Below are 16,150 nucleotides of genomic sequence, written 5' to 3'. Positions count from 1 at the left end.
CTTCAAACTAAAAAAAACTAACTTTTATTTGTGATGGCTAGCACTAACCAGCATAAGCCAGCATGGAAATTCATCGGAATGTTTTATTGTGGTCACCAGATCTGAAGCTGACACACACTGATTAAAACAACATGATGACTGGACAAGTGGCAAATAGAGATATGCCAAGTGACCACAGACAAGCAGAGCTAATACAGTATGTTCATGCACGCCAAATATACTTACCAAATTGACCTCATCCACAGTGATGGGCTGTGTGCGGTAGCGCGCACCCTTCTGTCTGCGCCTCTCAGAGGCCTCTAGTGGGCTGCCATCTCTCACGGGACTCCCCACAGCACCCAATATGGGCTGAGACAGTTTGTTGAAGAGAGCCAGTTTCTCACTCATAGACAGTTTAGTGCCAGCATCATCCTCCACCTCTGCCTCAGGCTCACCTGCCTCACCCAAATGAGGACTGAAGGAGGAACAATAGACAGTGAATTAGGTCATTCATTTGTTTTTAATCTCAGAAGTACTTCTTAAATTGGCAGTGGCACTGCTGCTGTAAGCGTAGATAGAGATTTAAAGACATATTAAAGTGCAAGAAATTAGCATGTTGTATAATGAAGTCCTGCCCACCTCGCTGCCATCACTGTTTCCTCAAAGGTGATTGGCTGAGTGAGTGCTCGAGGATCGTTGTTACGGCGAACTCTGCGCTCATGGAAACTATTACTGGAGCGAGGTTTGAGGAACAAGGACGCCTCGGGTGAAGCTGTCTTCTCCAATTCCTGATAGCAAAACAACAATGTAATACAAATATTTAAATGGTGGAATTAAAAGAGAGAGAGCGACAAATGTTAATAATTCACCAAGAGTGTATGTTGACCAAAAAATGCTTTTTTGATAAGTACGATTTTTTTTTAAAGAAATTAATTATTTTATTATGGAACAAAACATTAACAGTGACAATAAGACATTTAAAATGTTACAAAATATTTATATATATAAAAAAAAAAATGCTGTTCTTTTGAACTTTCTTTTTTCTAAATAATCCTTTAAAATGTATTATGTTTTCCACAAAAATATTAAGCAGCACAATTTTTTTCCACATTGATAATATTAAGAAAAGTTTCTTGGGCAGCAACTCATCATATTAGAATGATTTTTGAAGAATCATGTGACACTGAAGACTGGAAATTCAGCTTCGCCATCACAGCAATAAATCACATTTTAAAATAAATTCATTGAGAAAACAGTTATTTTAAATAAAAAACAATATTTCACAGTATTACTGTTTTTATTGTATTTTTTGATCAAAAATGTGCAGCCTTGGTGAACATAAGAGACTTCTTTCAAAAACATTCAAAAATCTTCCTCACAAATTTTTTTAAAAACGGCATTGTAATTTGAAAATATTTAATGTGTCGATTCAAAACATAATTTTTAACTGCGTAGAGAAACTGAATTACTTAAAATTAATTTTTATTTACACAAATACTTCATGCTTCACCAAATCTGTTTGATTTTCTTTCTTCCATGAATCACAACAGGAGATGTTTAAAAGAATGTTCACGCTGCTATTTTCCATACAATGAAAGTGAATGGTGACTAGGGGCCATCAGACTCAAAAACTGACCAAAAAGTAAACTCATAAACTCATTTATGTTAGAAGTCATTGCATATTTGCGACATCATTCATGTTGCCATATACTTTGAATATGATAATACTGTACGCTGTGTGAAGACGTGTCACCCAATATTTATTCACAATTCACTTTCATTGTACATAAAAAGAATTACTTGTATATTCCATGAAAGAAATGAATATCATTTGTCACATCAACATGTGAGTGAGTTAATGACACAATTGTCATTGTTAGGAGAACAATCCCTGTATTTTCTGTATCACCAAGAAAATGCAATCGCAATGCAATTTTTTTAATATCTCTGTCTCTGGTGAAATGGGTCAGTTGCAGGATGAATTAAATAGATCCTGCTCTGATAGTCTCGGTAAGGAAGTCACAGTAACAAATGAAACCCAGTGGGTCATACGGTAACCAAACACTCCAGGTGTCCTATTACCACCTATGACCCAAACACAAAGCATAAGAACAGAGAGGAAAAAACATACTGGAGCAGAAAGAGAAAGAGAGAGATTACTCCAAAATTATTAGAAATACCTAGTAAAATAAATGAGTGCATTCAAAATTCCTTTTTTCAGTATCACATTGCTTTTTAAAATTTAGAAATATACTTTATCCTCATCACATTTTAGAAGATTAAAAACATGTTTGTATGTGAGAATGAGTTCTATGTGCGTAATTTCTGATACATGAGAAATGCCTGGTCATAAAAGTGCTAATACTAATACATTAAAAGGTGTATTTTATGGTAATGGTAAGTGTAGTCAAAAGTAATTATAATAAGCTTTTATTAAGAACAGTAAATTGGGAAGTCCCCAAAAGGGTAAATATATACAAGGTGTGTGTATGTGTGTGTATGTGTGTGTGTGTGTGTGTGTGTGTGTGTGTGTGTGTGTGTGTGTGTGTGTGTGTGTGTGTGTGTGTGTGTGTGTGTGTGTTTTCCATCCATGGCAATGACCTTTTTCTATTCAGGCAGCAGCAGTTGCTAAAGAGATACGGTGGGCTCTTGTTTCACCTACTTTAAACAGAGACATCTTGGCAGCTACACTCATCTTGGCTCTGTCATCCGTCTTTACATCCACTGCAAGAAAAACAGCAAGCACAACATTACAAGGGGAAAAGAATCTCCAAGTCACAATCATGCATTTTAGAGCAACAGAAATGCCAAGCTAATCGAAACTTACACATCATAACAGATTGCATTACTTGTGGCACAATCTGAACGGATCCTGCTGATTCACACTACACACACACACACACATGCATATCTAATAGAGGACTTAACATACTGTTTTATATAGTAGACAGTTACATAACTGTAATTCATACGCTACCGATAAAATACATTTTGCTTTTTCAGAACGATTTTTGCAATTAAGGACATCCCTAAAAAAGGTTGTCAGATTTAGCTTAGTTCTGGGGACTCATTCATTTGTCCACAAACTATAGCTATCTAAATCTATACGAATTTGATTCACCTGAGATCATAATGGAGAAATTTCTGTGTGAGATCACTAAATGACTAACAAACATCTCATACATGTTCTCTCACGCGCTCATAAACTCACTGCTCTGTGTTTGGCCAAATGCACAAACAGTCTGGCAGATGTATTCTTCACCTGTGCGTACACTTCTCTTGACTGGCAGATTTATAGCTGATCTCAAACACACACACACACATGGGGACTTTCCATAGACATGATTTTTATTCTGTACAAACTGTATATTCTATGCCCTAACCCTAAACCTAATAAACATCATTCCTCCTTTCCCCATGTTAAGTATTATACTAAATGTGTTTTTAAGGAATTAGATTATTATGTGAGTGTCACTAAATGACTGTCCTAAAAAGCATGGCTTATATTTATAACACTTTAAGCTTTTGTCTAATACAGCCTTGTAAGATTTATCCACTCACCAGTAATAAAACAGAGGTCATTATAAGTGTTTATGACAGTATCCACTTACTCAGAATATATGCAGGAGTAAAAGTGTATAAGAGTGTGTTTATGTTTTGGTTTACTATGTGTATTGCATTGCAATGGTCCTATGTAGCGGTAGAGTTGCAAAATTTGAAAAGACTGCTCAGACTACAGTTAAACAACCATTTACAAAACAAAAATAAACTCCTCCATATACACCTACAGTATATATACACACACACTACCGTTCAAAGGTTTGGGGTCAGTAAGATTGTTTTTTTTGTTTTGTTATTTGAAAAAAATAAAACTTCTATTCAGCAAGGATGCATTAAATTGATCGATAGTGACAGTAAAGACTTGTTACATTGTTACAAAATACTTCTATTTCAAATAAATGTTGTTATTATAAACTCTTGAGTAGTAAATCAGCATATTATTATGATTTCTGAAGGATCATGTGACTGGAGTAATGATGCTGAAAATCTTTCTGACCCCTAACTTTTGAACGGTATAGTGTATGAATACAGAATTTCATAAAAATCTGAAACACTTCATATAAATGCTTCAATATTATAACATTATCTCTGTTTTCATCAATTTAGCTTGTCACAATAATGTCTACTTGAGTTTTCAGAGTTTCTCACTTACTTTGGAACCACTTTTTTTTTTTTACTGAAATTAAAAAGCAGCAAATGACTTAATGTTGACTTTTAGTTGATTAACATTTTTTACAATGTAAAATTGTAGGTTAAGCACTTACTTTGCGAGGTGTCTTGATTTTCATCGTCCATTGTTCTGTGAAATGAAGAACTTTATGAGAAGTCTCAAAGTAAAAGGAAGGACCACAAAATCAAACTCACATTCAACTGCTCACTCAGTCTTTCTCATGCAAAGTAAGTGATACACATACATGGTATACAGAAAAACGTATTAAGATGACTTCACACTAGATCTGCTTTAAGAAGCCTTTCCTGCACAACGGGTATTGTGACACACACTCACTCAGACACATCTGTGCAGGTTATATGCATGACATAATGCTAACTATTAAAACTATGAGCTCTTACACACACCCTGTTTGATGATCCTATCAAGCACATGGGATACATGCTGATCTCATTTCCTGACTCAAAGGAAAGGACTGTGCTGAGTATGATATCTGGCATCTGTTAATATCTTCCAGGTATTTATGATAGTGAAAGGATTTTACTCTTAAATGACTAAATATCAACAAACACACACAACAGCACTTTCTTAAACATGTATTTGTTGCTATGAAGTGTGTAATCTTCCTGATACAATAACGTTTAAACCCAGTTTTTAAAATATTTCATTGTAAAATATAGTAAGTGAAAGAAAGTGCTGAAATGTTACTTAAGATATGTCAATATATAATGAGCTCTGGATCTCAAAATACAGTAAAAACCGTAATATTGTGAAATATTATTACAATTGAATCTGTTTTCGATGCCTAGTGTCTATTTACACCAAGTTCAAGTAGCCCGCAATGATGGCAGAGGCTATTTACACTGACTCCGCCCACCGTTATCTGATTGGGCTAGACAAAATAACAAAAGAAATCCTGCATGGAGAGTAAGACGTGTGCCGTTAGCTTTTGACGCGATCGAATCAAGTTCCAATCCGTTTTTTACCGAACTCATTCTTTTCCCTTTTCTCATTGCAAATCGACTTGGAGTAGCGTTTATTATAAATATATATATATATATATATATATATATATATATATATATATATATATATATATATATATATATATATATTTATAATAAACGCTACTCCATATATATATATATATATATATATATATATTTTAAATCATCATTCATCAAATCATCATATTAGAATGATTTATGAAGGATAATGTGACACTGAAGACTGGAATAATGTCTGCTTTATCATCACATGAATTTTCACTTTTCACTTAGTGTAAATATTCCTGTGATGATAAAGCAGACATTATTCCTGTCTTCGGTGTCACATGATCCTCCATAAATCATTCTTATATAATGATTTGATCCTAAAAAAATTGTTCTTATTATTAATGAGGAAAACAGTTGCTCTGCTTAATATTTTTGTAGAAACTGTGACTAATATTTTTCAGGATTCTTTGATGAATAAAGATCAAAAGATCAGCATTTATTTTAAATATAAATCTTTTGTAAGTATATATATATATATATATATATATATATATATATATATATATATATATAATAGAGCATGTGCATGTTTTAATGGTTTTTGTCACATGAAAAAAGGTTAATGACAATCATAACACCCAATTAAGTTAGTGTGTCTAGGTAGTAAGCAACTGCTGTCTCCATACCCACAACTCTCCTTTATCTCACAAGCTGTGATGGGTTGAGTACGGAAACGTTCACTGTTTTTGCGACTCCCTGCAGGATCCCCTGGCATGTATCGACGGGTGCGCCGACGACTTCCCTCGGCACTTGGTTGAACCGCTAGGTCAAGAGTCAAGGCCACCACGCCACCATCAGTGGTGCTAATGTTTGAGTACACAGACCAGAACAGATGGCAGAGAGGAAGAATGTGTGTTTGTGAAGGAAACAGAAACAGAGAAAGAAGGATTGAGTCAAAGGAAAAGATTAGAAAAGGACACTACCACTTCTCACAGCACACTGAAGATGGTAAGATGTTAGACAGCATCAATCACACTGTCACCATGGTGCCAAAACTACAGGTACACATTAGCATTATGTTAGCACCGCAAAATGTGCACATAATACAATTCATTACATAAAGAGATACCCTAAAACTGATATGAAATGCAAGGGCACATATCCAGCCAACAAAGAGTAGCTAAAACACTGTCAAACATATTAGAAACTTACTTTTAAAAACTACTTTAACATAAAAAAAATGTGTAATATGGTGTGACTCCTAGATGTGTGAATAAATGCCATTTATTAATTGCTGCTAGTCAATTAAATAGTTGTGCAGTCTAATATTTGTGTGAAACTGTGATACATTTTTTTCAGGATACTTTAATGAATAGAAAGTTCAAAAGAACAGCTTTTATTTGAAATATAAATCTTTTGTAACATTATCAAATTCTTAACTGTCACTTTTGATCAAATAAAAATATAAAACAAAAATATTTTGTAATGTTATTAAAAAATATATTTACAAAAATATTTTGTAACGGTATAAATGTCTTTACTCTCACTGAATGGCATTCAAATATATAGTTTCTTAGGCTGTTGAAACATGTATCTGTCTAATTTAAGTGTATTTTGCAGCAAATTAGAAATAGGTGGATACTTAAAGGTACACCATGTAATTTTTTTTATGCAGAATTTAAATAATGAGTCAATCCTCCTTCCAAAACGTATATTTATATTTTAGACGGGGCGGGATGGTTTTCGCAGGAAATTCGACCCGTCTCATATAGAGAAAAGTTGCTCTGGCTACTTTGACGTGTGTATGGTGCAGGAGTAGCATAGGTTAGCTGTCGCTCACAACGACTGGGAAAGATTGGCACGAAGCAGCTAAATCACTTGTTTTAAAAATAACGGCGAACAGAGGAGAGTCTGCTGGCAAAAAGAGAACGTGAAAGAGCTCGTAATAAAACAAGAATCAACATTGGCTTGTCTTTTTGGATATGGCGAGAACTGAGGGATTTGAAATGTTGTAAAAGCGTAAAGCCTTATAGCTTTATACCCTTATACCCTAGCAACCAAAACAATGTTGTACCGCAAAATGTAGTTTTGTTTTTTAACCGCTAAAAGGCCAGAAGTTACATAGTGTACCTTTCATGATATATTATTATTATGCAGAATAGTGGTGTTAGAGATAACTGAAAATGTCTTTGCCTGTGGCAATACAAACAGAATGAAGCAGGAAATGAACACACACACTGAGACACACTCCCTACACTCTATTAGACGGAGCAGGGCTCGAGGTTTGCTGTAGAAGAGCGCTCTTCAGCTGGCCTACTGATACATGAGTGTGTAACTGGCGTGTGTCAGGGGTTGAGGGCCCATGGGAGTCTGGAGGGTTTTCCCCATCCACTGTACCAGACGAGCCCAACAAACATTCCCTGGAGAGGGTGATTGAGAGAGACAGAGGACTTCAACTGGAGGAAATAAAGTGTGGAAGGCAGGGACAGCTGAGAGACATGCACAGGAGGGATGGCGTAGATGTAGAGAATGATGGAAATGTAGCTTGCAAAAAATTATTACTATAAAAAAAAAATGTTTGGGTCTAAATTTGAGATTTATTTTTTTTGCATCCATTTGGATTATAGAGTTTGATGCATAAAGTATGAAACGGGTAAGATTTCTGTAGTATTCACTATAAACTGAATGTGTACACAATGACCAGCTGTATATATTTATCAATAAATCTAGTTTGTTTCAATCTCACACATTTTGACTTATGTAATATGGCTTGTTCCACAGCTAGCCATATTTTAACTATAGTTTTTAACTGAATAAATGTAATCATTTTCACAATGAATAGATTCGTGCTGATTCTAAGCAGTTTGACTACATGCTTTTTGAAAATATGATTATTTAAATAAAATTAAATACAATTAAAATAGATGATTTAATAATAAACCATGCCATGATTTTTTGAGTGAAAATCTTACCTGTTTCTTTTATGCATGACTGACAGATATGCATCACATTAAAGGAACACTCCACCATTTTTTGAAATAGGGCTTATTCACCTTCTTTCCTACATTTAGATAGGTGGGCAAATGCATTTTTGTCTCAGTGCATGCATTGTTTTAGTTTGACAGGGTCGGCGCTAGCTTAGCTTAGCATAATGAATGGAATCCTTTGTTGCCAGCTAGCATGTCCTGAGTAAAAGTGATATAAAAAAACAAAAAAAAACACCTAATTACTTCTTGTTGCCTGCGTATTCACAACAAGTACAAATAGCGATGCAGATTAACACTAGACGATTTCCTATGCAGATATTGACTTGGGACTATATTAGGGGGAAGCACAGGTGAAGCACTGCTACTTGGGCGCAGAGATATCACGCCCAAGTAGCAGTGCTTCGCCTGTGGTTCCCCCTAATATAGTCCTTAATATATAAGTCAATATCTGCCTAGGAAATCGCCTAGTGTTAATCTGCATCGCTATTTGTACTTGTTGTGAATACGCAGGCCACAAGAAGTAATTAGGTGTTTTTTTTATTTTTTTTATATCACTTTTACTCAGGACATGCTAGCTGGCAACAAAGGATTCCATTCATTGTGCTAAGCTAAGCTAGCGCCGACCCTGTCAAACTAAAACAATGCATGCACTGAGACAAAAATGCATTTGCCCACCTATCTAAATGTAGGAAAGAAAGTGAATAAGCCCTATTTCAAAAAACGGTGGAGTGTTCCTTTAACTTAATTAGATTGTTGGTAACACTTTACAATAAGGTTCATTAGTTAACATTAGTTAACTACATTAGTTAGCATGAACTAATAATGAACTGTACTTATACAGCATTTATTAATCTTTGTTAATGTTCATTTCAACATTTACTAATACTTTATTAAAATCTTGTTAACATTAGTTAATGTACCGTGAACTTACATGAACAAACAATGAACAGCTGTATTTTTATTAACTAACGTTAACAAAGATGAACAAATACAGTAACAAATGGATTGTTCATGGTTAGTTCATGTTAGTTAATACATTAACTAATGTTAACTAATGAACCTTATTGCAAAGTATTACCAGATTGTTTATGTCAAAACACTGTATTCCAAATGGATGGAAATTTTATATGTAATTCAAATAGATCAATCTTAAATTTAGGCCTATTTTTAGCAGAAATGTTATCTTGTGAGGATTAGAATATATCCAAAGCTGGAAGTCCTGTGTGATCCAGTTAATATTTGCAGAGGATGTAACTCCCTCACAATACATAATGCCTAATTGATGTCCACAGTAAACCCAATAATGTGTTTTAAGAAAGTAATTAGGATGAATTTCAAGAGGAATGACACAAATCTTTCATGCTCTAAAGCCTCAGGAAAGCTCACCTGTTTTGGTGTGTGTTCTCTCCACTGGTGTTCACCTTACATCCATTGGAGATCATTGCAGGAACAGGCCGTTCCTCTAATGGTGTTCGTCCATTCCTCCCCATCCCTCCATTCATTCCTCCTGAAACAGACTTTTCCACATAGTTAGAGTCACGGACACCGCGTCCTTCCCTGTCTCTTCTCGACCACTTAGATGGAAGCTCCTCTTCCTGGCTGCCATAACGTTCAGCCAGCTCTCGCCGTCTCTCTGCTTTGTAGCGAGCTATGCGTTCAGCTCTGGACTCCTGGGCTACATTTTCCATTTTGTCCATATCATCAACTCCAGTTTTGTCACTTTGGATGTTTGAAGTAGGCAGAATAGTTCCTGGTGTATGATCAAGATGATTTCAACGCCTCAATTTGGAAAACAAGGGTGGAGTCCCGACCGAAGAAATGTTTGATTGATCAGAAGAACAAATTACAGCAAGTTCCTCGAACAATATGTTTGTGTATCATCCTCATCACTTCCCCGAGGACATGGCACTGTCAGAAAGCAAATAAAAGAGTTCTTAGATCATCCGCTCGACAGACTGAGGTGTCAGATATCTATAGATAAAAGGAAGGACAAGAAAATACTTTCATTCAACAATCAACACCTGTTTAGACCCTGTTCTGCAAACCTGCAAAATTAGCATTTACCTGTCCTATTTATCAGTGTAAGTGTACTCCATGACCTGCTTTAGTGAGCTTCTGAATTTGGGAAAGTCCTCTTGCACTGACACTCTACACCTCTGAAGTGCTGCTCATCTCAGCAGTCTTTTTAGGGCAAGCCATTTATCAGACAAGCTGATCCATCAACACCAACACAGGTGTAATTGAGTATATTATTAGTATTGGCATACTACAACACATTTTAAGTAAACAACACAAGTAAGAAACAGTAAATAACAATTGCCAAACTCACAAAAATGATTAGACCAGCTTAAACCAGCTTAAATTTGCCAGATTGTTTTGTAATGAGTAAACTGAATAATGTTTGTTTATTGTGTATCAGATATTTTCATCGGTCAAAATGAAGCTGTTGGTAAGATTTTTGATGCATTTAAAATAAGTCTCCTGTGCTCATCAAGGCTGTACAAAAATACAGTATAAAAACAGTAATACTGTGAAGTATTTCTGTTTTAATATATTTTACAATGTAATTTATTCCTGTGATGTCAAAGCTGAATTTTCAGCATCATTACTCCAGTCTTCAGTGTCACATGATCCTTCAGAAATCACTCTAATATGACGAAACATTTCTTACTATCATTACTATCAGTGTTAAAAACAGTGCTGCAATATATTTTTATTTAGTAATTATAATATTTTACTACTAATTATCTTTTGGGATTTTTGCAGTTTGATTTGGCAAGAATAACACCAAATAAAAAAATACTTTATTGGATATTGTTGATGGTACAGTACTATCTGTCAAATATATGTTGATGGTCAGAGGAACCTATTTTAAGGGAAAACTATAATTCAGTTTAGAAATGAGTATTATTGTTCATTTTATGCATCTCTGGGAACCCACAGAAACAGTAAAGACAGTCATTTCTGAACAACAGCATGAAGAACCTGAAGAACAAGTGGAGCTAATGCATCTGGTCTGATACAGACACATCATCTTGTTAGTCACACTCAGCTGTAATACATGAAATTACCCAAACAAGACCGGTCAGAACACGCCTTCCCAAATTATCATTCATGACTCTACAGATGTGGTTACCTAGTCACCAAGTTGCCGTAACAACACAATTACAGCTTTACTCATACATAAATAATGACATCATCATCTTATCACCCATACACAACATGGAGCTGGCATGTGGTCGATGGCCTACCCATGGGAGCCCTCCAAGAGTGCTGCATCAAAGAGGAGCGTGTGTGTGTGTGTGTGTGTGTGTGTGTGTGTGTGTGTGTGTGTGTGTGTGTGCGTGCGTGCGTGCGTGTGTGTGTGTGTGTGTGTGTGTGTGTGTGTGTGCGTGTGCGTAAAAAATCTTACTGACCCCAAACTTTTGAACGGTAGTGTATGTCCATAATGTCCCCCCAAAGATGGCAATAACTGAAATCCTTGTCCTTGTGGGGACATTTTTTAGTCTTCATGAGGAAAACGGCTTATAAATCATACTAAGTGATGGGTTTTTTTTGGGGGTTTTTTTATGTAAAAATGCAGAACGTTTTCTGTGAAGGGTTTAGGGGGTTAGTGTATTAGTGTAAGGGGTCAGAATATACAGTTTGAGTTTGTACAGTAAAAAAAACATTATGCCTATATGGAGAGTCCACACAAAGATAGCAAACCAGACGTGTGTGTGTGTGTGTGTGTGTGTGTGTGTGTGTGTGTGTGTGTGTGTGTGTGTGTGTGTGTGTGTGTGTGTGTGTGTGTGTGTGTGTGTGTGTCTGTATTTGTAGGGGCTCCTCTCCTCCTAAATAAGCAAACTGTAAGCATCAGCATTCTGCCAGATCCGCTCACAACTGAAACACAATAGCCCTGATATAACAACAGAGCAAAGATCCAGCAGTACCACAGCAGAGAGAGGGACCACAACTTCACTCAGTGAGCCTTATTTGGTGTTTCAGGAACCCAAAGCAGAGTTTGAGCTCTCAAATCTACAGCAATCATATAATGAGGAATGGAACTTACAAAATGGACCTACCAAGTTTATCCAAGAACTCTTAGTAATGTCATCTATCAATACTGGAAATTACAGACTGATACATTTAACTCTGTAATGTCACAAAGTTCAGAACAAGTCATTTCTGCAACTCAAGACTGCCTCATTTAGGGTTCCTCAGACTGTTATACTATACTAAACAGTTGGCCAATATAGAAATGAAGATAAATTATATACAAGTCAGTTCGATATTAGGTCATATTAGTTTAAACCTCTAAATAGACTTTTAATGCAATAGTGAACAGGATCTTCAGCAGCAATGTCCTCTCTCTATAGGGAACATGAGAGTCATGTCTCATCTGAGAGAGACTTTCCTGAGAGATTTAACAAGCTTAGCCATGTCAAGATCCCGATAAGAGTCTCAAATCAGGAGAGCAAACAGTACGTGACAAAATCAGAATGTGTGTGCTGATTTTAAACATCTCAATAATTTGTAAAACATAACAAAAAATATTTGAATGTGCATGTAGCAACATGTTTGTGGTAAATAAACTGGTTATAAAATTGCAATGAACTTATTACTGCAGGCTGTCAGTTTGGCACCACTTTGATTTGACTTAAAACTTACATTTTATTTAGGCCTATTTTTGTTTGCTTAATATTTTGAAGACAAAAGCTACACAGCACCCAGCAGCAATCAACCAAACTAAGTGGTTACGCCAGAGACAGTATGACAGAGTCGGAGAGATGGAGCGAGTCACATGAAAGGGAGTTTGAGGATACGGGATGGAAAGGCACTGTAGTAGCTGGTTGACGTTTGGGATCAGTTAGACTCATCAGTCCTTAATCCAGTAACTCTATCTGACACGGACATGTGCTGAGCACGGATATATGCAAACAACCACACACACACATAGACGGCAACATTCACGATTCTGTAATGACTGAGGTATTCTCAGCACACGCTACTCATCTTGCTTAATAGCTGTTGGAATTGTACTACAGTTAGCTTATGGCAGGTGTGTTTTCTTGTGGCTGATTTACAACAATCCAGCTGCATTTAAATTAAGTCTCATAAGCTTGTGCCCGGAAAAACAAGTAATACAAGATGCATTTAAGATACACCAATTAAATCGTTTATTAGTTGCCAAAGGGATTGTACTCATGTTAAAAAGAAAAACAGAAGCAGCTGAAATGCATGTAGTATGGTACACATATTCAGATGTGCGTTTTAAAAGATTTTTTTATTCCTGGTTTTTGACGCAATAATTAATCAGTCAACAAAAATAAATATTTATGAATATCTATTATAATAATACTACTAATAATAAGTTGCAATTTTTTAAATATTGTTATTAATAATAACAATAATTGTAACTATTTTGTTTTGAGCTGACTAACTGTTAAAGTCAGCATGAAACGAACAAGAAGAAATGTAGGCCCTCACACCAGTTGATACGTCAACAGAGAAGGGGAAGTTATTTTGATTAAAAATTATGAGAGCATATGAATTCAAAAAAAGTATAATTGTACAGAGGAATCATTTATAATAAATACTGCAATATTCCACACAAAAAAAAAAGAATTGTCAACTTTGATTTCTTGGTGACTTTAGGCTTAATTTGTTATGTATCTTTCTGAGAATTAATGGATGTTATGTCAAACATTATGCAAACACTACACTAAATAAGTAAATAACTTCACAGGAGCAAGTGTGTGTAACTGCCATGACTGCAAGAGTGCAAGAGTGTGTAACTGCCATGCAAAGCACGATGCAGCAAGGTTACACCTTCAGAAAAATGAATCATGTTAGAACTAGCAATGATGGTTTTTGGAGTAAAAAGGCAGAGACCGTATGAACGTGTTAATAAACAACAAATCAATAAACAAGAAGGTCGATTTTCAAACAAAACATTGTTTGTTTTTCCCTTTTCATTGAAAAAAGTTCCCAAAAAAAGCAACAGCAACACAGAGCTTTCTCATTTTAGAAAAGCCATAAGAACTGATAAGAATGCAAATGTGTACCTTGAAATGCAATGTAAGTCGCTTTGGATAAAAGCGTCTGCCATGCATAAACGTAAATGTAAATTACATTCTAAAGTAAGAAAGAAATTACAGTACTTACAGAGAATAACAGTCAATTTTATAATGGATGCTTTTTTTAAATGAGACAGCTTCAATGACATATGTGGTCGCTGCGACCTCTGGAGGGCACAGCCTTCGAAATGAGTCACAGCATCAGTGTTTGTGAACAAATCGGTTGAGTAAATGATTCAATGAAAAATTGAAAATTATACATTTACTCATTACTGTCATTTTTAACTACTAACCCAAAGATACAAAACTTACCAAGAACTTACCAAGCATGCAAAACCAGGTATTCTTGAGCATTTTAGGGTTGCATCTTGTGACACATCTTGTTTTTGGTTTGTTTAGATGTCTTTGGTCCAGTTGAGTTCATATTTCAGTCGAACTGCACCAGAGTTTGTTTGGTTTAGTGCACAGTGCACAAGGTTCGGATAGCAGCATTCACACTTAATTCAAATGACCCACACTAACAGAGCGATCACAACAGAGTTCGTTTTAATTGAACCAAACCTGCCAAGTGTGAACACACCCTTAAAATCTCCACCACTGACTGACAGTTTGTCTGGAGAGAGCAACACAGACAGTGATACAAACACACAGATACTTAGAGTCTCAAGATTAGCATGACTCTATTATAAAGACTCTGTTCACTATAAGACACGTCCTATTACATGTCATTTAGCTCCCGTTTACATCACGTTCATGGACTTACAGTTATAACCATTATGGGATTCCAGGACTTCTAGCCCCCATCCTGCGCTATGATCAGGTAATGCAGTGTCAAGGTTATATTTAACACAGGCATGACAGGCATGGTAATAGGTTTAAGACAAGAGGTAAACAGTACAACAGCAAGATGTTTAAGACACTAACCAGGAACAGTCTGCATAAACATAATAAATAAACAAATAAATGGCATAGCTTTTGACCTTGGTTGTACTCACATAACCCACGGGTCACACAAGCTAGTCATAACCCTCACATACACAGACACACACACACACACACACTCACTCATAATCTCAAGGCAGGGCACAAGGAAGAATTTCCAAGACACAATTAATGACCATTTTCTTTTCCCATTATAATCATCCTTCACTGATAATTATCATGCACGCAACTTCAATAATAACCTGTAGCACTTTACCTAAAGCCTGTACATGTATTACAGATATTCAAAAAGATTGTATAAGACACATTATAATGCAAAGCATTTTTATAAATAGCCTAACTGCAAACACTGTAATAACCACATGTTGCTGAATGCTGATGATATGCTATAAATAATAAAATATTAAAATGTACTGTAAACTATGTCTTTGGATACATTTATTCACAAGAATAAACAACTTGTCTGATTAAGATATATAGCATTATGTATAACATTATATACATATAAAGCATTATGGCATTATGAAAGAAGAATCCATTATGCATATGAGCATTTTAAAACGTCAAATGTGGTGTACTGCTAATCATACAAGCTCTGATAAGAAAATGCAGGTGACCACAATATGAAAATACTGTGCCACATGGACAATTGATTTTGCTATATCAACAAATGGCAAAGTCATTTGAATTTGCAGTTGCGTACATTTATAGTTCGTGCTATTAGAAACTTGTGAGTTATTTCATTTGAGGTGTACAGGTGCGTTTGCTGCGCTGAAAATAGGTGCAAGCACGGTTGCAGATATAGGATAGTGGAGCAGATATATCACATTTCACTCACTTTATACAGTATAGATCCACACAATGAAAGCTCATTTGGACTACTGGAAGCAAAATCCAGCGCGCCAGCTCATTACACAAGAAAGAAGACACTATTACAATGTTTAGCATGAACTGCCA

General features: G+C 35.6%; 1 protein-coding gene across 9 annotated transcripts in view; it reads right to left on the bottom strand.

The window, feature by feature from the left end:
• The window catches only part of svilc (supervillin c), a 31,424-nt gene that overhangs the window by 15,061 nt on the left and 213 nt on the right, over nt 1-16,150 (bottom strand). For 6 of the 9 annotated variants that reach the window (XM_082173375.1, XM_082173378.1, XM_082173379.1 and 3 more), the window contains exons 2-8: nt 9,579-10,100; nt 7,461-7,625; nt 5,892-6,068; nt 4,305-4,339; nt 2,642-2,703; nt 619-767; nt 226-454 (exon numbers count right to left, since the gene is read on the bottom strand). In XM_082173375.1, coding sequence (XP_082029501.1) covers nt 226-454; nt 619-767; nt 2,642-2,703; nt 4,305-4,339; nt 5,892-6,068; nt 7,461-7,625; nt 9,579-9,889 — 1,128 coding nt within the window. In that variant the 5' untranslated portion in view covers nt 9,890-10,100. Of the gene's footprint in view, nt 1-225; nt 455-618; nt 768-2,641; nt 2,704-4,304; nt 4,340-5,891; nt 6,069-7,460; nt 7,626-9,578; nt 10,101-14,574; nt 14,683-16,150 lie in introns of those variants that run through there. The other 3 variants (XM_082173377.1, XM_082173382.1, XM_082173383.1) reach the window with 3 other exon arrangements.

This window comes from Leuciscus leuciscus, assembly GCF_965113295.1.
Source record: "Leuciscus leuciscus genome assembly, chromosome: 1".
Lineage (NCBI taxonomy): Eukaryota > Metazoa > Chordata > Actinopteri > Cypriniformes > Leuciscidae > Leuciscus > Leuciscus leuciscus.
This window is presented reverse-complemented; position numbering and strand designations above follow the sequence as displayed.